This window comes from Nelumbo lutea, chromosome 1, assembly GCF_056320005.1.
Source record: "Nelumbo lutea isolate HS-2025 chromosome 1, American lotus-T2T, whole genome shotgun sequence".
Taxonomy (NCBI): domain Eukaryota; kingdom Viridiplantae; phylum Streptophyta; class Magnoliopsida; order Proteales; family Nelumbonaceae; genus Nelumbo; species Nelumbo lutea.
The window spans coordinates 36006094-36033058 of NC_142684.1; the positions used below are offsets into that span (position 1 = coordinate 36006094).

General features: G+C 38.5%; 1 protein-coding gene and 1 long non-coding RNA gene across 3 annotated transcripts in view; one reads left to right on the top strand and one right to left on the bottom strand.

Moving 5' to 3' along the window:
* Positions 1–1280: 1280 nt before the first annotated feature.
* LOC148874270 (uncharacterized) lies at positions 1281–2302 on the top strand. Its single transcript, XR_016109826.1, has 4 exons — positions 1281–1435; positions 1527–1736; positions 1833–1880; positions 1978–2302. It is a non-coding gene; the product is annotated as an uncharacterized LOC148874270 (long non-coding RNA).
* A 1596-nt stretch (positions 2303–3898) lies between these two features.
* Positions 3899–26965, bottom strand: part of LOC148874271 (enhancer of mRNA-decapping protein 4-like) — a 31348-nt gene continuing 8281 nt past the window's right edge. The window contains exons 2-12 of one of the 2 annotated variants that reach the window (XM_088961604.1): positions 12377–12426; positions 12146–12302; positions 10861–11079; positions 10298–10426; positions 8559–10166; positions 7984–8343; positions 7311–7430; positions 6955–7125; positions 5926–6090; positions 5682–5807; positions 3899–4566 (exon numbers count right to left, since the gene is read on the bottom strand). In XM_088961604.1, coding sequence (XP_088817730.1) covers positions 4258–4566; positions 5682–5807; positions 5926–6090; positions 6955–7125; positions 7311–7430; positions 7984–8343; positions 8559–10166; positions 10298–10426; positions 10861–11079; positions 12146–12302; positions 12377–12426 — 3414 coding nt within the window. In that variant the 3' untranslated portion in view covers positions 3899–4257. The remainder of the gene's footprint in view (positions 4567–5681; positions 5808–5925; positions 6091–6954; positions 7126–7310; positions 7431–7983; positions 8344–8558; positions 10167–10297; positions 10427–10860; positions 11080–12145; positions 12303–12376; positions 12427–26965) is intronic. The other variant, XM_088961605.1, reaches the window with a different exon arrangement.

The window sequence follows — 26965 nt, forward strand, 5'->3', positions numbered from 1 at the left end:
TGTGCAGTTAGCTGGAAAAGCAGCAAACAAGGGTTCATAGCAGATTCTACGACCAAGGCCAATTACATTGCTGCAAGTGAAGTTGCCAAGGAAGCAGCAGGGATGAAGAAGTTCATTCACGAATTAGGAGTAGTTTCATCCAACATATCACCCATTCTACTATTGTGTGACAACACTAGAGCTATTGCTCAGGCAAAGGAGCCAAGAGCTTATTTGAAGTCAAAGTACATCCAGAGGAAGTACCATGTACTGCGGGACATTGTTGGTAGAGGGGACGTCCATATTCAAATGATAGCATCAGCGAAAAATGTAGCAAACCCATTGACAAAGCCATTAACATAGAAAGTGGTAAATTTAATTTTTGGTAGATTATTAAATTATTTAATATTTGGTAAATAATGGATTATTTCTAAAATAATTATTTCATAATTTTTGGTGAAATATTTTCCTGAAATTTTTAATAATTTTCATAACTAATAGATTATTTAACAATAGTGGAAGATGCCATGAATATATAGGAAACATCCAATTCCCCCTTATTCCCCTCTCTTTGCTTGAAATCATGTCCATAGATATAAATATTGTTTGATATGGAAAACCAAATCTTAATAACTTATACCTTTATTTTTATGGAAAAGTTGAGAGAATAGAGGATAATGAAAGGATAAAACATATATGGAACCAATTAAAAGAGAAGTCAGGTTGTTATAGAAAGTGAGAGGCGTGAATTATGGGGAGAGAATCCAATGAAAAGGGAGAAGAATGAAAAAAAAAAAAAAGGTGTGGTGTGACAAATTGAGAATAATGGAAAGGTGAAGCAAGATACTGTGGGCCAAAGAGAGAGAGAGATTTGAGGTTCTAGAAATGTTTAAATGCAGATAACATTTACATGAGAATCTTTAAAATACTCATGGTGGGGACAAAGCGTTCAAAATTAGAATTGAAAAGCTCGGTGGGTATCTTTGTCGCAAATAATTATTCAGGGGCCAAGTGTCATTTCAACGTACAGGCTGCAGTCAATAATTTAGTCTGTATAATTAATAGACATAAGAGTATGAAGTGAGTTAAAGCCTTAAAGGTGTAAAAGTAGATTCCACCTGTTAGAATGCAGTAATGGACCAGGGATGGACAGATGAAGGAACTCCAGATGACTTGTCCCAACTATTCGGTCAGTGCCACTCAATTTTGCTATTTGGTTATATGTGAAACTCATCCCTCATCTAAATCCAAAATACAGCAAACTACCTATAAGTTCTTCACCTAAACAAACGACGACACAGGGGAAAATGAGCAAAGCCAACAATCAAGAAAGACTTAATAATGGACCAGCTAGGACTGATTCAAGTATGAACCCAGCCAGCCAAGTTGAAGCCCATTCCACCGGAAGAGTTAGCTTGCCACCCAAGAAAGGAATGGCGAAACGGATGATTTTTAGGTGCATTACCAAATGTCTCTCCTCTATCTTTTGTTTCTTCTATTCCTCTACTGCCACTACTACGATTATAACCACGACTAGATAATTGAAGGGTAATATACTGGGATGAGATGAGAATACCCTTCTCAAAATATGAGATGTGGGGTCTCACCAAACAGGTGGACCCCACTGAGAAATGAAAGTGGCACGGCGATAATGAGAAAAAGTTGTCGAGGACGCAGTGTTCTCATCTCTCACCCCTGCAACGATCCAAAATCCGATGACCTGTATCTTTCATATCTGGCGAAGTTTACGGCCTTCGGTAAGTACATCTATCCCGTTTTACGTCGTTTAAAGGTTATTTGGTATTTTATTCGACTGAAAATCTCATTCCCATCCTCTCTCAAGTCGAGTTCAGATCCCCAGACGGCAAGGAGGCAGGTTATCGTCTTCTTCTCCGGCAAAGGTAACATTATAGAGGTGTTTTGTTTTCATCGTTTGTACTTTTTTTTTTTTTTGCATTTTTGTATCAAGAACTCTATTTTTCTCTCCATGTGTTTCAGTCGCCTATGAACAAGGAGCGCGGGTTTGCCTTCAAAGTTCTCTTTCTCATCTTCGGCAAAGGTCAGATGTGGTGTCTTCAAAATTGTCTTCTTCCCATGTCTTTCTCATATGCTAAAACCCTTGTTACTGTTCTGGCAGATCTAAACCCCTGCTATTTTTTTTTTCTATAAACCCCTGTTTATTCTATAGATCTGCTAAATCGAAAGTGGTTTGTTGCTGACCTAGCATGTATTTAATTTTCTTCATGATTTATTTGTCCTAACAACACTAATTTCTTTTACATATCTATTATTTTCCTATTCTTAAAAGACATTTTCAGATAAACTGATTGGGCTTGCTTGTATAAGTCTTATGATTTGTTGTGGTAGAATAGTGAACCTTACCCGAGAGCAAGGTTTAAAAAATCAATACGTTTCAACTCATATCGGCTGATACATATCGTATCGGGAAGCCCTGTATCGAGGTTTTAACCGGTTCAGAGGATGAACAGACTTTAAACCGGCCCCTCAACCGAATTTGAAAAAAACTAAAAAAACAACCGATACGCCTCTACTGGCCTATCGAGCATATCGATATTTTGAACGTTGCCCAAGAGGATTACTTTGTCAATTATATTTGTTAATTATGTGGAATACTGAAGAAGAATGTCAATTACATGTCTTTATCGTTGTACTAATTCAGTTGCAGAGGATTGCTTTGTTTCTGGGCATGCAAGTATTGAGAGTTACTACTTAATTCATAAAACTGATCTAAACCAACTTAAAACTAAATTAATAAATTCAAAGTTGATTAGAAACTTAACCAACTAGCATTATTAGTTAGTTGTTATTAAACCAGAATATTAGTTGATGCTTCAACGCAAGGTAACAAATATGGAAAATTTATGTCTGTTTGAACTTATGCTTGAGAGGTATTCATTTAAACCAACCAGGGTTTGGATTTCCTGAAATCAGTATGTCTGTTTGAACTTCCCCACTTTTAGGTGCCGGCGAATTGGACGAAACCAAAAGCATTAGCATCTAAATGAGTAGGCAGTTACTAGTATGAAGCCAAACGTTTACCTTTAACCAATAAAATACCCATTTTTCTAAGGTGGCCAACCAGCAAAAGTTGTCTCTAATAAATGCTCTACTGGCAGTGGCATCAATATGTATTCATTAGTTAACAAAGAAGCTTCCGCTTCGTGTTTTCGCCTTTGACCTAAACCTCAAAAATCGGATATAAAAATAGGCTTATTAAAACCCAAGCCCAGCACATGCTTATCGCACATCCAATTTATAAACACGCAGCCCCACAAACATGGAATAGATATTGGCCCGAGCCTGAACATGTACCCTATACAATATATGCAGCAGGAGCCTGAATCGGTCCATTTCTCTGTAAAACTGCACATATAGTACAAAGAAACTCTTAACTCAACTAGACCTTCATCATCAAAAATAAAAATAGTGAGAAAAAGAAATCGGGCTTTATCTCCAATTATTTGAGGTCGGGCGGCTACTCGAGTCTTGTCGGCCATTCTGCTCGATCAACTAAATTTCTGCCAAACCTTAAAACCATAAATCAACTCAAAACAAACTAATATAGGGACCATTACTTGGTGTCTTCGTAAAAGTTCGAGTCCGAGGACGGCCACTTTAATGGCCCAAGAAGATGAAGAAAGAAAAAAAATCATAAATCGCAAGGGTAAAAAAAAAACTGTTACCTTCTCATGCCAAACTACCAACGCACACATCTGGAACATGAATGTGATTCGTACCTGGATGATATAGGATAGAGCATGCCCACCCAGCCTGACACAATGTTATATCGACGTGCATGATAAACCTATATTCTACAGATGTACAGAACAATCTGACAGAAACCTACAGATGTTCGAAAGGTCAGTCTATATGAGAAAATTAAGTTTCTGAAAATGCATTTGAAGCCAAAGCGAACTAAAGCATTAATTGTCTATATAGTCTTCAGTCATCACAATATCTCATAACTAGGAAAACTCAAGGGAATGAATGAGAGATGACACTAACAAAAGAAAAATCCCCTGTTATCCGGAAGGATTCATTTCTTCCAAAGAAAAGCAATGCAAGTAAAGGAAACTTTATAACCCAATTAAGGAAAAAGGGGGGGTGTATGATCTACTTTACATAATCACATTCCTAACTCTCTGCAGCAAGTAACCCACAGAAATTCCTAGTACTCTGTACAAACCCTCCTACAGTCCCCAACTACACACCAAAAGTTGAATGCCAATTCTGCACACATTATAGAAAAGACGGGCATCATTTACAGCTCATCAACATGGAGTTTATGATGTGCATGACAATTCTAATGCTTGCAGCATCAGCAGCATTGACAGTTGGGATGGTGCAGTGATGGACCAATATCTGATAGACCTGCTCAAAGATGGGTCTTACGTGCATTGCAATCATCGAGTCCGTTGGGTTAATGACGATAACCACATCTGTCATCCATGACAACTTCCGGGATGTTTCTTTGCCGATATCACAGGCCAACTGCTGAAGAAGGGAAAGCAAAACTCCTTGGCTCAAAGGACGAGGCATCATTGACAAAATACCCTTGAAATCAACCTGATGAACAGCAAAGGGGTAAACAATAAAAACTAAGAAGATTATAATATTAGAACCTAAAAGCTGCATTAGATTTAACCACCCAGTAATATTGGAAGGCTGTTTCATATGGAAACTTCAATGATGTTTTGTCAAGATGTTTTACCATGCGATGTAAAATGTTCAAGGAAAACATGGTGTAGAGGTACTAGAAGTTGTAATAATCAAAACAAGACCCACCAAAACATGAATGGGAATTAGATATTTTATTAATCCTAGGATATGATACTAAATGAAAACACAATGGATTGACACGTCCAAGCCTTGTCCTAGCAATTTGGAGATTGCCAATTGTCACTCCCCCATGGCAACATCTTGTGTTAACTTTTAAGATGCAGCTATCCTACAGCTGTTATGCAAAGCATTGCCTTTAATTTGATTTGTAGATGCATAATCTATAATGGTTACTCCAAAAGTGCATCCCATAACTATCCAATACATTATTATGGCCTTGAACATTCTCAATCTCTTCCTCGTGATACTCAATCCAAGAAAACAAAAATGGGACTGTAAGGAACTTTTTACGATTAATTTTGTCCCCACCATACTCCCTTGTCGCTACTAAAAAATGCATGTGTTGGAACTTCTTTGTACTCTGAATTCTCTAATGCTACAAAATTACCTAATTGTTTGTTTTTATAAATAAATAATTGCATGCAAACATGCACATGAAAAGAAAGGTGAAGTATGGATGATGTGCAAGGATGATGCAAATGAAGAGTTGCATTATGTGGTTTTTATCCAAAGCCAAGTTGCTAAGCCACTGCTATTCACTGAATAATGGACATTTAACCAATACTTCATAGCCCAAGTCAAAAATCATCCTCTTCAAAGCTCTATAAATGTTGATTTTGAGACTTTTTTTTTCTTTTATCAAACAGCATAGAGCTATCTCAGAAACAAGCCCAGGGACAAAAAATTGTGTCCAGTCCAGCCCATGGTGAAACAAAAACCAAAAGAGCATTCTCAAATCAATGGCTGAAAGCCACCAACTGGGATGTGTATGCGTGTGCACTCATGTCAATCCAAGGAAACATAAGTATGTAACATGCTTGTGGAGTGAACATAAAGCACACCTGAGAACATAACCAGGATACGATGGAGACATCACTTCTTTGTAATGCTGCAGTGAATGCTTCTTCATATTTGCGTTCTGATAGCAACCTTGAGATGTCTTTGGTTGGATCCAGAGGCACCTCTACCTGTTTTACAGGCATTGCATGTTCAAACTTAAAAGTAGGAAATGCCACAAAACACCCTTCAAATATCTTTAATACCTTATAAGTAAAGATCTATTTCACAAAAGAGGGCATGAAGTACCATATCATGGAGACCACCCAACGGTCCATTGCTTAATTGTGTAACCAAGGGATTTACAGCTTTTGAGTTAGCCCCTGCAGCTGCAAGAGCTAGGAGTTTGCGCTGGCTATCAGAAAATTCACCAGTTAGAGTTTTGGTGATTGATGAAGCTGAATTAATGGCATCCTGCAAAATACCATAAACAGTATAAAATGGAGTAAACACCCCAGGTACACAATGCTTGAATATTATGAAAATCATTTAAATAGTATTTTTATTGATCTCTATTCATGTAACATTTGACATTTAGATTCTTGGAAATTTTACATCTTAATCTCATCAGATCTAACCAGACCCCACATTGGTCAGAGCTCGTGCACTGGGCTGCCTTTATTATTTATTTGCTAGATGGATGTTTGGGACAGTGATTCAAGTCTCAACATTTCAACTTAAATCATTAAATTGGAAATCAGGAAAGTAAGATGTTTTGGCAAAAAACATACAACACAATATTTTATGATAATGCCATTAGACAAATAGGTGATAGGAAAGCTGAAGTAAATATACCCCCAAACACTGGAAGCATCCTTTTGATGTTCCCCCGCAACACACCCATGCACATAACCCAATGTAAAAAGTGGTAATAACCCTTTGAAGTTCAAACTGCCCAATCAAATGTGTTTTTACATAAGCTCTAGTAAAAAATGTCTATATAGTGCTTATGTGAAGTCAAAACGGAATACAACATGGTTCCAAAGACCAACTAGGAAAAAAGGCATTTCTTATGCTAAGTTTAACTTCCTAGCAAAGCCCCTAATTCTCAGAGGAAGCTTGCAACCACAAATAACAGAAGACCAATTCAAAATTACAACAAAAGAACTGTTAAGAAGTTAACCTGGAAATGGCTGGCATTAGATTGTCTAAGACAGCATCAGCATTAATACAGACGCATAAAAACGACAATGATGGGGTTGTGGAATACCAAAAACAAAGATTACTCATTTCCCATTTCCTACAGAGTACCATGTAGAACTTCATAATACAACATACCCTCAAAGCAAGCGCCAATGAAGAATGTGCAGATTCAAACTGCTGCTGAACTACAGTTGTATGTTCAGCCATTCCTTTCTGGAATGCAGCATCAACTTGCTCAAACATGGTTTTGCATGACATCTCAAAAGCTGGAATAACAGAAGCTTCCAAACTAGACCTTAATGCTTCCTACATTCAAAGAATATATATAAATAAGAGTTGATAAACATGCATGAAATACCAGTTTACTTTTTCTCCAGGACAAACCAACTCCTTTTTCTATCACACAAGGAACTGATTAGAAATGCATGTGTTAAACAGTAACTGTATCCCAGTATAATCATGGAAAATACTTTTTATGAATTTGAACCTACCTGAAGAGTTTGTTTCCCTGATGTCTGGAACTGTGCTTGAATTTGTCTAGCCACAGTAGCTTCAAGTTTAGAATTAACGGACTTTTCCAACTGACTCACTGCCTTGTCTCCTACCCCTCTCTGCACAACAAACATCTATGAGATTCCAACAAGACTACATGTGCACATTGCAGTATTGCACGTGAGCACAGAGGTAAGGTCAGCTAGCAACCAAGCAATTCATTATGTTTTTGCCATTGGACAGCCAAAATACAGAAACCCTTGTGCTCATGTTGACCAAGCTTTCAGCCAACTGACCACATGGTTTAATATCAGATTATAGGCTTATAGCCTTACAGGTGATATATAGAATAATATGTAGGTTTGTTGCCCAAAGAATAAATGTGCGTGCATATCATAACATCTATGTATTACTTGTTTCTGTTACAATAAAATATAGTATTCTCAAAATGAAACAAAGTCATTGCAGTGATTCAAGTCATCAAAATAACAAGAACTATTTAATCAGGAGAGTTTAATTTCTATCAACTTTGAATTGATACAAAAGCTAAAGTTCATAATATCCATATTCAAACAAACCACTTCCAAAGAACCTCACACAATCAGACAGGTCCAGTGGATTACTGCTTTCACAGAACTGGGTAGAAAAGCTATTTCCTTTGAGAGTAAATACCTGGAATGACTCCACTATTGCAGAAGAAATTGCTTTCTCCACAACTGGAGTAATAGCACGAGCTACGGTTGGTCCTACTGAAGCTATTTCCTTCTTTAGCGTTCTCTCCAGAAGGGATGGGAAGTCCTTGTTCATTGAGTTGGATATCGAACTGGTTGTCTGCTGCAGACGCTCCCTTTCTGATTTCTCATGTTTGACATTCTCCTCTTGGAAACGAGCCCACAAAGCATCAGTATTGGCTTTAACAACTTTTTCCATGCTCCTGCCAAGGGCCGCCTCAAGTCTTCTGCCTTCTTTTGTAACTGGGACAGCCACCATCACTGACAGCTGTTTCTGCATTTCCTTCTGCATGGTCGTTAGCTGTGAATGCAAAGAGATGTCAGGGGGAAGATAGAACAATTAAATTCCTCCAAATTATACAAATAAAGCATGTGCAAGAAACTTGTTAAGGCACAAACTTAGGTCCAAATGTTGTGATTAACATAAAGCCACAGACAACCTGAGGGAGAAAAATGCTTTTATATTTTAAATCCAGGTACACCAATTATGCTTAACATGCCCATCAAAGAAGTCACCTGATTCAGCATCTCCTGTATAGCTATAATCTGAGAAAAAGCTGCATCCGTAGAAGGAATACTTGAACTTCTACCAGGTTCATTTGTAGAATCTGTAGAATTGAAAGAGCTTGGAGAAGGGGAAGATGGACCAGAGACTTGAGAGTTTTTCCCCTTCTGCTTCTTGCCTTTTGTAGCTGGAACTGGGGACTGTGCAACTGTTGTATCCATAGTCGACTCAGCAACTTTTCCATGCACATCCTTAGAAGAATCTTGGATTTCCTGCTCACTGGCATTTGGGCCTCGGTCTAATGTTTCAGAAACACTAGCATCATCAACTTGCTGAGTCCCTTCCATGCTAAAAATCTCAGTGGACAATGCACAACATTCCCTAGCCATCTCAACACTAAGATCTGATGCCTGGGAGCAAAAGGATTTCTCCTTTTTCTCTGCAACAAGAATACGGGGTTCTCTCTGGGAATCAAAATCATCATTCTGACTGGATCCAGTCTCACCTACAACTTTAACCTCCACCTCTACACTCTCTACCTCATTGTTGACAATCACATCTTGAACCTTTAACTCGTCCTTTTTTACACTCTGACTGACCTTAACACTCTCAGAAGATGAAACTGTCATTGATAGTATCTCTGAAGGAGTTATTAAATGAGTTGGATGTTTGAACACCATACGAGGATTAGGCACCATCAAAATATCATTTTGTGCAACATTTTTTTCATCCTTTCGGGAGTTATCATCTGGGGAAGTAACACCAGATAAATTTGAGTGAACACTATCCACTTTCCTATCAACCAAATAATCAAGAACTGGTTGGTCACTACCATGATCACCAAGTGGGGTACCAGGCTCGAAGTTATTTGATGGACTTCTAAAACCCAGCATTTTTCCAGACAACCTGGGACTCAAAGGATGTGGGGGTGAAGCAATATGATAATTATCAGATTCAGAAGTTGCGGTTAGCAACGAAGTTGACTTAAATTCCACACCTGAAGAAGTCAGTTCATGCAAGCTTGAAGCCTCAGAAGAATCTAGAATCACAGGATGTCTAGCAAGTTTGGGTGATGCGCTTCCTAAAGGCACCTCAACAGGAGTGCTTCCAAGAGATGGTTCCAGTGAAAACCCATCTGAGGCAGTTGCTTCTAAAGCACAAGAAACACTGGGTTCTGTCTTCTCTAGCCCCATATTCTCCAAAGGTGGTGGTAAGCACTGAGACAAGTCCAAAGCATACTGCTGAATAGCCTGTGTCTGGACACAGTAAACCTGAACAACATGTTCTCCATCAGGTAAGCAATCACTTGTTCCAGTCAGACTGAGAATAGGCATGGTAACAGTAAATTCAGCAATATAATCCATGCAAGTCACTGCTGGGCATGGACCATATTCTATATGTACAGCATATATAGCATTCTTCTTAGCATTTGCAAGTAAAAGAAGGCCTGCACGAGGCAATGCTACTACTTGATTAAAGAAAGCTTCCTCAAGTCGAGGTTCCTCAGAACTCTTTAGATCTAAAATCTGAGTACACTTCCATGATTCCGAATCACTAGGCAGCAGCCACCCTTCTTCACATGCTGAGACCCATATTTTCACTTCCCGGTTCAGTGGTCCCTGCAAACAAAAAATAGAAAAAAAAAAAAAGGAGTCCATGCCCAGTTTCAGAATCAATATTTGGAAAAGCACTGCTTTTTTTTTATTTAACATATGCCCTGTCAATAAAAAATGACCAATTGAACATGTACCGCTGTGATGAGAATAATGTGATCTGGGCGGTGAGGTGCAGTTAAGAATGTAACCGAGTTAACTGGTTGACCATCATGTGGCCTTAGTACCACAAGGGGTACCATCTTACGGTCTTCCCATATCTTTACCTGTTGCAGAAGATGGGATAGAACAAAGAAAGCAATAAAAAACATGTTTCATTGACTCTCAAATACAGGAAATAATAAGTTCACAGAAAGTCCACCATGTAATGAAATTTAGATATCTGGAATTTTTTAAACTTGTCTTAACACAAATTATTAATAATTATTCCCATTCTGCATGGAAATCGATGGGTTGCAGGATTGCTCCCAATTTACCAACAAAAAAAAATTGTTAGATAAGTTAACTCACAGAATGAGTTAACAAATAGATTCAACAAAACTCTCTACCAAGCATTGGTTAACTACTTTTTGTAGAATAACACTTCCACAATCCACAAGCAGTCATACAGTTTCTAGACATTGACTTGGGTCATTCATCATACAAAAAGAGGGAATGGGGGATATCTAAGAACAGAAAAATGATTAGGACAAATACAAACCGTGCCATCCATTGATGCTGAAGCCAAACGAGTAGTCATCCACTGGCACATTGATAACTCAGTCACCTCTCCATCATGTTTACCAACCAACTGTACTCCATCAATCAGTTTGTCAATGGGGCATCTAAGAGGTTCCTCCGCTGAAAATATTTCCCCTTTTCCAACTTTGGTCATATCAATTTTCAGCACACGCTTTCCAATACCAACTACTAGAACTTCCTGTGGAACATTGTGCAGAGATAACTTGTTAGGGGATTTATAAGTTACTTGAAGCTTCAATAAAAATATGGATATACTAACGAGATGTTCTAAATGGCATCTGAGGCTTATGCCTTCAGGCAAGGATTAAAACTCCGCAACATATCGGAGCGTATTGGCCAATTTGTATTGTATCAGTGACCCACCGATATGCCCCTACAGTATGTGTTTTGGGATCTGACCTGGTTCAGGGGGTAGACGGGCCTTAAACCAACCCCCCTGAACTGGTTTAAAAAAAATAAAAATAAAACAAAAGCACCCAATGCTGCACCTACCGGCATATCCGCCTGTATCAATTTTTAAAACCTTGCCTTCAGGCTCACCTTGAGACAAAACTCAAGGAAAACATACTTAAAGATCAGCTAGGAGGCTCACACCTAAAAGCTTAATGCACATCAACCATGTTTGCATCTTTACATATATATTAGTTGAATATGGTTCTTATAATAAAAACTACTTAAAGATGGATTCAAAGGTTTGCAGGCTTGTGTTTATTTACATCAAGAACTTCCTAATATTCTAAAAGGGCTTGCAAGAAAACTCTTACTACTCTGTAGTCCTTGTTTAAATGATGAATATGTATACTTCTCTCATATAGAAATCTATGATACCTAGATACCTATATATACCTAGTGTACAGGTATCAAACGTGATATGCACTCAACACAACACTGAATACTGCATGAATACTAATACTCCATATCATTAACAGTTAAAAAGTATGCGAATGGATCTATCAAAAAAGAAGAATGTAAAATGGAATTTTACACAGTCCGTTTTGTATAGCTCTACACTTTTTCTAATTTTAGTTGAAATTTTTTCCTTAAATAATGAGATCTCATGAGACTTAAGCTTTATGCCATGAGGTTTATACCTCGCATCAGAAAATCCTAGCACTTTGCCTCATTCCTGTATTTTAAAACAATGATAACAAGTGCATACTCCCAGTAATTCCATGCCTGTAGAAGATTCAATTTAAGATTACAAATCTTTTCTAGAAAATTCACATTATGAGTCAAACTTTTACTTGTTTGTGACAGTGCCAACAGATTCGTGGATGTACTGATTCCCCCTCTCCAAGTATTTGAATGGCAATAACAATTTTTCCTGTAATTTGTGGCTTATCTTCTTCATCTAGACCTTCATTAATCTTCCATACAAAAACTCTCCCATCTATGCTCGCACTGCAGAAAAGCAAGTAAGAATATCTCCAATAACAACCAGATCAAGGAAATGAAGAGCACAAACAAGGAGCAACCTGGCCAAAAGATGAACATCCTCAGCAAAAAAAGCTATGTCTGAAACCCTCTGATGGAAAGGAAAGCAGAAAATTATCAATGAAAAGGTTCAGGCCTTCAAGAAAATTAGGACTGAGAAAAAAAGCATTTCTACAATGTTGCAGAACACAAAATATTAACAGTGTTCTCCATGAGTACAGAGAAAATTTGTGCTCTTGTGCACATATCAGCATTACATAAATCAATTATGTAAAAGCAGGTGAGGAGACGAGAATGTTGCAGTTGAAATTAGCAGGACCATGCAAAGAAACCATTTCCTACAATAACATTACCAGGTTCAACTAGGAGGACAAAACATGAATCTTTAACTAACCAAAGAATCAAAAGGAACGTTACATGGAAGAAACCCCATATTCAAAAATATTATTAAAATGAAAAGGTAAGGAAGATCAGGGTTTTAGTCAGTAAACTGTCAAACCATCCCGGAACTAAGAGTGATAACTAGAACCCTCAATCAAATAGTAAAACAAGTTGAGATGAAGAATCATAAAGCATATGAATATAACTGTTGCAGTATCATTCTATAGGTCACAGATCACATAGATTACATCAAAAACCAGTGTTTTAAAAGTGCAAGGCACAAAAAAGGCACAGGGGTCAATTTGCACCTGAGGTGCAAGGCACAAGGCGAGGCGCGCACCTTTTTAACCAAGGCGCAAAAAATGTAAATGAAAAAGCAAAAAATCAAAAAAATGCCAAAAATTTTCAAAAAATGCAAAAAATCAAAAAATTATTAAAACATAATATTAATAAAAATATAATTTAATTTTAAAATAAATGTTTTAAAAACCTATTATTTAATATTAAAATACATAAATATAACATGTAAAGCATATTCAAATGAGAATTTAAAAATAAAATCAAATATATAAATCATTTTCAAGCATATAAAACCCACAATCTCTTTTTTCTCAATTGCATTACTTCAAGTAGCTAATGTGATGTAAAACGTATTACATTCCTGATTCTACAAGTCACCTTTGTGCCACGCCCCTCGAGGCAAGCCCAAACAAGTCCACGTTTGGTCTTAAATTCTTAGTTCTCACACAAAAAATAATGACTTTATAGTTTTTATTGCTTTTTAAGAAGATATTTTATTAGGATGAATGAATGAACAACATTACCAAACAGGGGGTTCTTGAAAGGTTCAAAAGGCAGCGCATGCCTGGGCTGAGGTGCAAGGGACACCAAGTGTGCGCCTTTTGAAAGGGCTGCGCCTAGGACCTGGGCAAGGCGCCTACCCTGAAATGCACCTCACCCATGTGCCTAGGTGCACCTTTTATCACTGTCAAAAACAGTATTAATAATGAAAACAGATGCCTAGGAGAAACGGGGCAGATAATATGATGCCATAAACAACTGTCTTGCAAATGAAAAAGGAAATGCACTTGCTCATAGCACTTAACCATGATACCAATACCAAGCAACTCATTGGCTTCTCTGCATGATACCAATACCAAAACACACACCATCCAACTCAGAATCTCAAAAACAATAGTCCCCTCCAAATGCTTTTTTACAGTCCCTCTCCAATCACTCCTCAGTCCTCACAATGCCATCACCATCACGATCTTAAAATGATGTGCCATATCAGGTCTTAGTTCACTAGAATCCTTAAGAATTTTCCCTCAACTTTCTGTTTTTTTTTTTTTGATAGATATTCAACTTTCTGTTTCTCTCTTATTTCTTTCAAACCGATACCCAAAGTTGGTCCTGGGGTCTTGGGAAGGGTGGATTGGACATGACCAAACCTTTGGCATTTTTTAGCACTCAAATTTGAACCCACATTCTCACACTTGTCAACCAAGATTTTACAATTATACCAAGCAATGGCCCTTCAAATTCATCACTTGATAATAACATTTTTTCTCTATTTAACCTTAAAAGACAGTTTCATTGTTACAAGGAAAATTTTTCTCTAAATGGCCAAGAATCAGAGAAGAGAAGAAGGCAAAAGTCCTATGGAATGTGATTCCATTTGCAGTTTGTTTGACAATTTGGAAAGAAAGAAATAGGTATATCTCCAAAGATAGTAGAGTAAGACTAGAAACAAGTTGATCAGGATTTATGATCCCAATCATGGATTGAATCTCTAGCTCATTTTGAATTCAAAGTTGTAAACATAGAAGATTTAGGTTCCACTCCTTGGATTATTTTGGGTCTTCCTAATCGGGCTCAGGGGTGATCATGGGCTGGGCTGGGCCTGGCCAAGCTTAGCATCTATTGTAAGAGGCACAACCTGGGCCCAGCACAGTCCACACCCCAGGCACTGCTCTAGACAGCCAAGGCAATGTCATGTTGGTCTTCCAGGCCTCCAAACTTTAAATATATATATATATATATATATATATATATATATATATATATATATATATATATATATATATATATATATATATATATATATATATCAGTAACAGAAAACTTTTATTAATTAAGAAAAAGATTTAAATACAAAGGTGGGCTGAGGTAAACCCTCTTACCTCACCCCCAAAAGGAAAATTATAGTGCAGCCCAAAGCATCTGCAAATGAATTGGCACATCTTTTAACCCACTAGACGCACACATCAATTCCTTGAGTTAACCACTTGAATTGCCTTCGTTCATTAATGTATGTCCATAACCCATCATTTGTCTTCTCTATCGAGCCAATCACCATTTGCAAATCTCCTTCAATAATCAACCTGTTTATATTCAGCTTGATGAGAATGAAAATTATCATATCTTTATCCCTTCATATTCAGTCTTTTATACTTATTTAGTGCCTAATTGGACTCACTATTCTTATATTTCGATTTAGGGCACGAAATGAGGCATTAGGTGAAAAACAAGGCTAATCAGGTAATTTTGCACAGTTTTGGCGCCGCATGGTAATTTGGGCATAACTCTCCCATCCGAACTCCAATTGAGATGATTCAAGATGCAATGGAAAGATAAGGAAAAGCTCTACAACTTTCATGTTCTGAGTTTTGATAGATTCAGACTGCATCGAGGTCAAAATCGGGCCCGAAGTCTCTGCAAATTCGTAGAGAGCCCCAAATTGCAGCAAAGCCAACTCGCAGAGAAGTCCTAGTTCGTTGGAAAAGACCAGCCTAATTCAGCATGCAGTAGTAGGGCCCACTCATCATTCCTAATAGAATTCGGCTAAGAGTATTAATCAGATCTAATTTTTATTGTAATCTTAAAGAAAGAAAAGAGTTAGAGTCCAACTTAGTTAAGAGTTTCTATTTAGAGATAAGGATAAGATTATATCTGAATTAGGAAATAGGACTTTCTGTTTTTGAGAAAGAGAACTCCTAAGAGGAGCTAAAAACTGCTCCCTCCTAAGGCTATATAAAAAGGGGGGCAGACTAGCAAGGAAGCATCACTCAATCTTGGAGACAAGAATTCAGCAACAAGGAAGAAAAGAAGCAGAATACACCCCCCTCCCCCTCATCTGGAAGCTGCGATTTCTACATGAAGTGTGTGTAAGCCTTTGATTTTTGGTTGAAAGGTTAGGGAAGCTTTGATTCTTAAACATTGTGAGATCTAATTGATTTTTATTTCAATTCATTGTTTATGGGTATTCATATGTTTTCTGCGATTTCCTGTGAAGATTATTTTTATTGATTAAGCAAGAAAGATCCCTTGCTCATTCAATGAGAATAATCTATGGTCTATTGAACCTACAATTTCGTATATGATTGATAGGTTTAATCATGGTGGCAACTAACATAAATTGATTATGGGCAAGTTTTCGATCTATGTTGGAGGATATATGATCTGGTTTAAACGGTCCGAGCTTGTGAAATCACTGAGACCCTCTTAATGCTATTAATAGATTAAATCCTAAGAGCTTGTTTAGGACTGTCCATTAATAAGAGAAGCAATCAAAGGGCTTGTTTTGGTTGCCGAGAAAACGAGTAGAGGCTGGCTGTTAGAGCTTGTTAATGGCTATAACCAATTTATTCATAAACATATGAATTTATCCTTGCATCAATGATCAATGATAAGAATCAAGGCTGAACTTCTCCCTTCAACCAGAAGCCATCTCCCATCGATTTAATCCTTGCTTTGTTTTATTTTATTTTATTTTCCTTGCTTTTATAACAACCCCTCTATTTTCTTCTCTTGGAAATAAATCCACCCAATCCCCGTGGAGATGACCTTGCTCATCACTATCTACAAAAATATTTAATTCGAGCAGTATTTTTATTTTTGGTTGGATTCGACACCCACCAAATTTTGGCACCGTTACCGAGGATTGGTGTCTTTAATAAGATTTATTTCATTTTGCTTGGTTTATGCCTCGTTCTTCTCGTGTAGGTGAACTCCAATACGATCCCGAGATCGAAAACACAGTTCGCTGGTTGAGGAAAGAAGCTAAGCAATGTTGTAACCAATCGGCATCGCTCCCATCTCCCAGGGTGAAGTTGGCAACAAACCTCATCAAGCCATCTAACAACTCTAAAGAACAAGTCATGGCCAACATCGACGAAAGAACTCTTAGAGAGCTAGCTGCACCGGATCTAAATCAGCAACCACTCTGCATCGAATATACAGATCTAACGGTACCTTTTGAATTGAAATCCAGTCTTATCCACTTACTCCCTACTTTCCGTAGACTTTTAGGTGAAGATCCCCATAAACACTTAAAAGAATTTCATGTAATCTGTTTGAGCATGAAACCTCTAGGTGTTGCCGAAGAGCAGATCAAGTTGTGTGTCGTTCCTTTCTCACTAGCTGGCAAAGCTAAGGATTGGCTTTACTACTTACCCTCTGGTTCTATCACTACATGGAATGAGATCAAGAAGTTGTTTCTCGATAAGTTCTTCCCTGCATCACGAGCTGCTAATATCAGGAAGGAAATCTGTAGGATAAGACAATTCACTAGAGAGACTCTCTATGAGTATTGGGAGAGATTCAAACAACTATGTGCAAACTGTCCTCAACATTAGATTTTGGATCAACTCCTTATCCAATACTTTTATGAAGGATTATTACCAATGGATAGGAGTATGATCGATACTGCAAGTGGAGGTGTGTTGATGAATAAAACTCCTACTCAAGCAAGGGAACTAATTGCAAACATGGCCGCTAATGCACAACAGTTTGGCAACAAACGAGTCCATTCCGAGGAGAGTCAATGAGGTAAATACTTCTTCCATCGATCAACGATTAGATTCCCTCGCCTCTCTTGTGGAGAAATTGGCGATAGGTCATGTACAACAAGTAAAGATTTGTGGCATTTGTTCCACTACGGGTCATCCAACCGACATGTGTCCTACACTTCAAGATGAACCCTATGAACAAGCCAATGTTGTTGGAGGATTCCCACAAAGGAGATACGATCCCTATTCAAATACTTACAATGCAGGATGGAGGGATCATCCTAATCTTAGCTATGGAGCCAAGCCCTTCGGCTTCCAACAATATCAAGCTAGACAACCGGCTCCACAATATTCATCTTCCAAACCAGGTATGTCTTTAGATGAAATTGTTAAAGCACTTGCAACTAACACCCAACAATTTCAACAGGAAACAAGGACAAGCATCCAAAACCTAGAGAATCAAGTGAGCCGATTGGCAACTGCTGTGAGTCGACTGGAATCCCAAGGATCAGGAAAGCTACCCTCCCAGACCATAGTCAACCCTAAGCAGAATGCTAGTGCAATTACACTAAGAAGCGGAAAGGAGCTGAATAGGCTTAGCAAGGAAGTACCTAAGAATAAAATTGAAGAAATAGAAAAAGAAGCACCACCACCCCAAACTCAAGATCCAAGCGGTGAACAGCCCCAAGCCATAGTAACAACTCCACCTTTTCCTAGCCGATTTGCAAAATCCAAGAAAGAGGAGTCAACCTTGAATTCTAAATTGTATGAAACTCCGGAGTTACAACAGTTAGGTAACGTTCCTTATATTACGTTACCAATTTCTAATGAGAGACCTTTACCCATTGTTTTACAGGCCCCTATTCCAGATTTGAACCCACCCATGATGGATGAAAGGGGAAAACACCGGAAGTTGCAACTACAAAAGTTAGAGGAACCGGTTTATGATGATTAAAAACAGGGAAGTTTTCTTGTTTTTGCATTTATAGTTTAGTTATTTCCACCTTTCCTTTGCATTTCACCTTACATTGGGCACAATATAAGTTTGGCGTGTGTGTGTGTGTGTGTGTGGGGGGGGGGGGGGGGAAGTATAGGATTTTATATAAGTAGTATGTATTTCAGTTCAAAAAAAAAAAAAAGCTCAACTCTCTTGAAATCAATTGAAGCAATATTCTGGAAAAATTCTTGTGAACCTAGTAATGAGGTGCGATTAGGGAATGCACGACTTATCTGAAGCCATTTGCTTTTAAGCTAGTCCTAAATTCAGGTTTAAGTAAATAGGGTAAATATTTTTACCATACAATTGAGAAAACCTAGTAGGATGAAGCATAAAATGCACCTACTAGCCAACAATTCAAAAGTAGGACAAAGCATAAAATGCACCTACTAAACCAGCAATTCAAAAGTAGGATGAAGCATAAAATGCACCTAATCAAATATACAGATCTAACGGTACCTTTTGAACTGAAATCCGGTATTATCCACTTACTCCCTACGTTTCGTGGACTTTTAGGTGAAGATCCCCATAAACACTTAAAAGAATTTCATGTAATCTGTCGTTCCTTTCTCACTAGCTGACAAAGCTAAGGATTGATTTTACTACTTACCCTCTGGTTCTATCACTACATGGAATGAGATCAAGAAGTTGTTTCTCGAGAAGTTCTTCCCTGCATCACAAGCTGCTAATAAATTGATTATGGACAAGTTTTCGATTTATGTTAGGAGGATATATATCCTCCTAATATAAACTTGTCCATAATCAATTTATGTTGGTTGCCACCATGATTAAACCTACCAATCATATACAAAATTTGAGGTTCAATCGGCCATAGATTATTCTCATTGAATGAGCAAGGGATCCTTCTTGCTTAATCAATAAAAATAATCCTCACAGGAAATCGCAAAAAATATATGAATACCCATAAACAATGAACTGAAATAAAAATCAATTAGATCTCACAATGTTTAAGAATCAAAGCTTCCCTAACCTTTCAACCAGAAATCAAAGGCTTACACACACTTCATGTAGAAATCGCAGCTTCTAGATGAGAGGGGGCGTATTCTGCTTCTTTTATCCCTTCTTGCTGAATTCTTGTCTCCAAGATTGAGTAACGCCTCCTTGCTAGTCCGCCCCCCTTTTTATATAGCCTTAGGAGGGAGTAGTTTTCAGCTCCTCTTAGGAGTTCTCTTTCTCAAAAATAGAAAGTCATCTTTCCTAATTCAGATCTAATCTTATCCTTATCTCTAAATAGAAACTCTTAACTAATTTGGACTCTAACTCTTTTCTTTCTTTAAGATTACAATAAAAATCAGATCTGATTAAGACTCTTAGCCGAATTCTATTAGGAATGATGAGTGGACCCTACTACTACATGCTGAATTGGGCTGGTCTTCTCCAACGAACTGGGGCTTCTCTACGAATTGGGCTTTGTTGCAATCTGGGGCTCTCTGCGAATTGGGCTTCTCTACGAATTTGCAGAGACTTCAGGCCCGATTTTGACCTCGATGCAATCTGAATCTATCAAAACTCAGAACATGAAAGTTGTAGAGCTTTTCCTTATATTTCCAATGCACCTTAAATCATCTCAATCAGATTCCGGATGGGAGAGTTATGCCCAAATTACCACGCAGCGCCGAAACTGTGCAAAATTACCCGATTAGCCTTGTTTTTCACCTAATGCCTCATTCCGTGCCCTAAATCGAAATATAAGAATAGTCCAATTAGGCACTAAATAAGTATAAAAGACTGAATATTAAGGGATAAAGATATGATAATTTTCATTCTCATTACAGCTCCTTAGTGCTTTTCACTCCCTCCAACAGAGCCAGAATCTCTGCTTTCAATGAATCCCCAACTCCAATTGGACCTGAAAAAAGAGTTATTACTGAACTTGCCTCCAATCTGAAAACACCACCAACCCCTGATAGCCTTGGATTTCCTTCAATGCTCCCATCAAAGTTGAGTTTGATAAAACCTTCCATCAAGGGGTGCCACAAAGGATGGCCATTGATTCTACTTGGCACTGAGACTACTATTTCCTGCCAATTATTTACTCTGGTCTCTGTTGGAGCATCATCAAATAGGTCCATTGTCTTTACCCACTATGCTACCCTTAAAGTAATCACTTCTATAATTGTGTCCATGTTTCTTTCTTTTTCAGCGAATAGCTTTTGGTTCCTTTCCTCCCAAATTGTCCAACAAACCGTTGCTCTAGTGCACCTCCACAAGATTTTTCCCCTCTTTTCGATCCGGCTACCAACTGAATAGATGAAGAGGCTTCAAATGCTTGACAGGAGAGTCCATTTGCAACCAAATAAAGAGAGAAACCACTCCCAAATAGATGAAATAAAATGGCAGGATATAAGTGAGAGCAAGATTCACCATTGGCTTTGCAAAGGGTACACCAGTTTGGGGACAAGCACCAAAAAGGCTTCTTTCTTTGAAGTTGATCACAAGTATTAATTCGTTTCAAATTTCTCGGCAAAGAGCACTGACCCTAGGTGGGACCAATCTTCCCCACACTTCTTTAGAAGGAAAGAGAATGGCAAGAGAAAGAGAGGGTTCAGTTAGGGCATTAAAAAAAGAGGCACAACTGAAAGAGCCTGAAGAGGAAAGTGTCCAAATCCAAGAATCCCCCTTGTCGGTTCTAAGAAGACCTTTTGAAGTACCTAAACCAAGGACCATACCAACTCCAACTCCGAATCTTTGAGACCTCGTCTAAAACCCAAATCCTAATTAAGCTCAGGCCCTAGACCAATAGATGATGAGGCAGTCAAGTTTTTGTGCCTAGAAAGGTAAGGGAAGGGAGTTGGTCTTTAAGTGGTGCGTCCCCCACCCACACATGTTTCCAGAACCTAACCATGTTTCTAGAGCACAAGTTATACCTGACAAAAGGTAGAAAACAAGGAAGAATGGCATGGATGGGTTTATGATAACTCTGTATTTTGATGCCTTAAGGGCATTATTTTAGGGGTATTTTAGACCTTAGACTGACTAATGGCCGAGATAGAGAGACACCTCCATCACCAGCAACGCAACCAAATGGTCGGGATCGATGATGAGCAGCCCAAAAAGCTGAAAGAGTATTTCACTTCAACCTAGTATAACCCTTCATCTTGCATACAATTGTCGGATACCCAAGCCTTGCAGTATGAGATTAAATCAAGCACAATCCAGATGCTCCCCTCTTTCTACGGGAACCCGAGTGAGGACCCATACAAACACATAGATGAGTTTCTGGAAATCTGTTCCATTGTAAGGATCCAAAACTTTAATGACGATGCCCTTAGATTAACTCTTTTCCCCTTCTCCTTGAAAGACAAGGCCAAGCACTTGTTGGGAACTATAGGGAAACCTATTAGAACTTGGGCAGAAATGCAGCAAGAGTTCCTTGGAAAGTTCTACCCAATAGGATGAACCAACACCATGAGAAGATCCATCACTGGATTCACCCAAACACCAGGTGAACAAATTCACGAGTCTTGGGAGAGAATGAAAGAGTTGTTGAGAAAGTGCCCACACCATGGCCTATCCAAGTGGCAAATTGTCCAAGCCTTCTATGAAGGTTTGACTGATCAATATAGGCAAATGGTAGATGCATCCTGTGGGGGGGTATTTATGAGTAAAAGTGAGGATGAAGCGTATGCTCTTTTCGAAACATTGAGTAAAAATTCCATCAACAATGCATCATTATATTCCTATGAGAGGTCGATGGGACCCTCAAAGCAGGGCTCTACAAAGTCGGGAACGGTATAGAGCCCGAGACAAGAATGGACATGAATGCAATCTCTAGAAAACTAGACAAGGTGGATCTTCTAGCCCAAAAGCTTGATCAATTCTTCACCTATAACTAGCAATCGGGCCCATCTACACCTTATCCTGAAGTTTGTTCCATTTGTACTAGCCTAGCCCACCAAGTTGATGATTGTCCAACGACGGCCTAGCTTCCGCCGTTTATCCAAGAATAGGTTCAGGCAGGCCAGAGTTTCTCGAGGGCTAATAATAACCCATTTTCAAATACTTACAACCCTAGGTGAAGAAATCACCATAACTTTTCTTGGAGGACACATCAACCTAACATAGTCCCAGCAATACCATCCATCTGACTCCATGGCCCAGCAATTTTAGAGGCCACAAGTGCAGAGCCAATTCCAACAAACTTACCCTAGGAAGCCGGTCCAACCTGATCAAGTTTACCCACAACCTCCTCAAACCAATACAGTTGATGACAAATTCATGCAGCTTCAGCAGCTAATTCTAACTCAGCAACAGTCCATCGCTAGATTAGACAGCCAAATAGGACGGCTAGCCAAAGTCAATGCGAGGAGAGAAGTAGGATAACTACCGAGTCAACCGGTTGCGAATCCTAGAAATTAGCCACCGAGTTTTCCTCCACAACAGGTTCAACCACCTCCTAAGAACCCTTAGTTTGAAAATGCCGAGGCTATTACGACCTTAAGGAGTGGGAGGATTTTAGATGACCCATATGAGAAAAAGAATTTTGAAAACATCAATGACGAAGAAAAGGAAAGGAAAATTTAGGAGAACCTATAGTGAACCGACCTGTAGTTTCCCTTTCCAACCGCACTCACAATCGGGCCGTTGCGAAAGACGAAAGAGACTCGCAACGAGGAGATCAAGGAGTTATTCAAGCAAGTCCATATTAACATCCCTCTCCTCGACGCAATCCAACATTTCCCGGCCTACGCCAAGTTCTATGTACTCAAAAGAGGGATCCACAATCGACCCCACAAAAAGTGATTCTCTCGGCAGATGTTAGTGTGGTTCTCCTAAACCAACTCCCCAGAAGACCTTTATGAAAGGTTCAGGATCGGCGAGTTAAAACCTACCCCGGTAATTATGCAACTCGTTGATCGGTCAGGTCAGTTAAGACTGCTCGAGGTGTTATTGAGGACGTCTTTTTCAGAGTAGAGGATTGTTACTTCCCAGTGGATTTTATCGTCCTAGACATGACCTCAACCGAGGAATTGAACCATAACCCGATAATCTTAGGACGTCCGTTTCTAGCAACTGCCAATGCAAACATCAACGGGAGAAATGGACATTTCATTTGGGGAGCAGAAAGTCCGATTAAATGTATTTAGTGCCACTAAGTATCCAAACCTAAGGGAAGATGAGTTCAAGGTAGATGTAGTGGACGACCTTGTAGATGCCCTGTCTACCCTTTGGTTAGCCCAATCTGAGCCTTGTATGTGTAAAGAAGAAAGCGATTCTGGAACTGTAGATGTGAGAGGTGAGTGAATGTGTCTGGCTGAAAACATTAAACTTAGCGCTAGTTGGGAGGCAACCCAACGTGGTTTTCAGTTGCTTTTAGGATTAGAGTTTTTGTTTTTTTTTTTTATTCAAGACTAGTTGGCAGACCATGAACCCCCTGGGAAAAATCCTCTTGATTGTTCCCTTTGGCCCAAGTCCCTTTGTATCATTCTAGTCATGCCCTTGGGGACAATGGCATTTAAGTTGGGGGGTAAGGAAAATAAAAGAAAAATAATAATAATAATAATAATAATAATAATAATAATAATAATAACAAGAAATAAGCCTTTAAAAATGCAGAACTATAATTTTCACTGAAATTTTTAAAATTTTTTCCATTAAAAGAGATTCCCAAATAGAAAAAGTTTAGGAAATTGATAAAAGAATATTGAATTTTGTAGAGATTGGTAGCAAGTGACAAGAGTTAAATTGGTCTTGTTTGAATGTTGTCGAAACCGTTTAGAAATTGAAAATACTCCCAAGTTTGCCTCTGTAAAGATAAGAAGAGAAAGATTGAGAAATTAAACGAAAAATTCTTCAAATTAATAGAGATAATAGACTACCCCGAACAATACTGAATTTTACAAACAGCAAAGAGAGAGAGAGAGAGAATAAAAGGTCAATGGACACCCTAGACTTAGTAACCAGGTCTCTTCACCTAAGTTAAGTGTCGAGATTCGCGTCAAACAGGAAAGGAAATGCCAAAGACACCCAACACTTAGTAATCGGGTCTCTTCACCTAAGTGTCGAGATTCACGTCAAACGGTGGAAGGTAGCAATAAAAATGTGTGTGCATATCAAGTTCAAAGGTAGAAATCCACTGTCAAAAATGATAAGAAGAATACCTGCCTGATTTTAAAAATCAATCTCAGCTTATCGAGACAGTCTGCAAATGGAATGGTATATAAGATTTTTAAGCCAAGTTTTTGTAATGTTCAAAGCAGGACGGTTTTACCCCTTAAACCCAATACTGATCTATACAAAGTTTGAGAATTCTAGAATCAGTATACTTGGCTAATTTTGTCAGGGATGATCTTGCAATGGGAATGATCTCTTTACTCGGTGTAATTTTAAGGTTGCATAGTTAAGGGGCTAGTAATGGTTAAGTTGGGGGGTATGATAATTCTGTATATTGATGCCTTAAGGGCATCATTTTAGGGGTATTTTAGACCTTAGACTAACTAATTTGTACCCTTTTTCCGGTTAAATTCAATGTTGTAACCTTTGAGGGTCCCTGTGCAAGTTCTAGGTAAAAACTGGGAAATTTACAGAGTTTTCTACAAATTTTGGGAAGCTAGTGAGAATTCCAACTGAGAGAAGGGGTGTTTCTGTGAAAAACTGAGCACAAGGCACCACTCATTCTTTTCACCTCTAACAAACCCTAGCCACCCCTAACTGCTAAATCTTCACCTTCCACTCCTCCCTAACATCTAATCTCAACCATCCAAGCCTTAGCAACCTCTCATACCCTTAGATCTTCACCTTGCAATCTCCACCCTCCATTCTAAGGCACCATCTCTTTAGCATTCTAACCCTAGGGCGCCGCCTAACCCCTAATCTCCACCATTCAATCCTAGGAGCTTAAATCCCAACCCTCCATACTTATAGGTGCCCTCTCCTTTTCACTCTAGCCGTAGAATCCCTCTAGTTTAATCCTAACCCTCCATTCCTAAACCCTAGGGGCGCCCCTTTTCTGCATAAACCCACTAGCAGCCCCTCTCTTTCTCTCTAATCGCAGTTTTGTCCATCCTTCTCTATAAAAAGGACCCCAAGGGCCCTGGAGAAGGGGTTGGTCAATTCACCTAATTCACAAGGCTAAGGTTTCTTGAGGAATTCAAGGGTTGTAGAAGGGAAGGACACCCAGATCTTGTCAAGAGGGGTTCCTGCAAGCAGTCCAGCCAATCTGCAACTACCGCCATTGGATTTGATTAGCCATCCCTTTCGTTTTCTTTATTTTCTTTTATGTTATTTTTATTCTGGCAATCTTTTAGATTTAATTTCTGTTTGTTTGTGTGTTTTGCAGATCTGAATTCGTCTAGTTCAAGGCTAAGCTGTCTCGAGGGGTTCGAGGGCTGAACAGAGGGAGAAAGCGTGTATTTCGTCTTCCTGGACAACTACAGCCACTGGATCCGAATTTTGGATCATTTTTATTTTTTTTTTGTTGATTCCAATGTTCTTTAATTTCTTATTTTAATTATTGCCTTGTTCAATTCAGAACATTTAATTTCAGCATTAATAAATTTTATGTTCTTATTTTCTGCAAATACCAAATCTATTTTCCTTTTATTTGTCCGAAACGAAAATAATAATTTTTATTCTTGCTTCCCTGTGGGTTCGACCCCTTCCTCACCACATACTATGTTATTTAAGGTTATGTGAGGATTGGAAAAATTTACAAATCTCTAAACTGGTGTCACGGGTGTTTGACGATGCATTTCGGGTGCACCAGTTTCCAAGGTGTTGTTGTAGTTGCTCTAGCTGAAATTCCTATGTCCCAACCATCTGTCGTCAGCCCATGTATGCTCTTAATCACCTTTTTCCACAATTTATCCTAATCCACAGGAAATCTCCATAATCATTTTCCCAACAAGGCCATATTCCTCTTCTGAATGTTCCCAATTCCTAGACCCCCCCAACTCCTTGCTTCTACTCACCATTTCCCATCATCATCATCATCCACGCCTTATCCCAATTATATGGGGCCGGTTAATATGTATGTATAAGATTTCTTTTGAATCATTTGAATAGTTGGTTTTCTTTGGTAATAAAATAAAATTTTATTAAAATAAAAAAGAAGAAATGCAAGGAAAGGTGACCAGAAGTCGCTCGAGAGAAAAGAAGAAAAAGGCAACCTCAACACCTAAAAAAACACCAACCATAATACCAAACGTACAACCAAGCATCCCACCTTGGACTGAGATACCCAAACCTGAACAAAAACAAATTCTAACCACCAAAATAGAGCACTTCACAACCAGATCTCTTACATTGAAACACAAATGAAGCAATCCAGAAAACTCCCTTCGTAGACCCAAAAAAAAAGGACAAAAACCTCTACTTCTTCTGACCCTTCTTGTATTTCAGAACATTTTTACTTGGTCCAACATCCAATTCCAAATAACCTTCCTTTTAACCTAGCAAAAACACTTGACACCAAAACTGGACGATATTTTTTCTGATGTTTA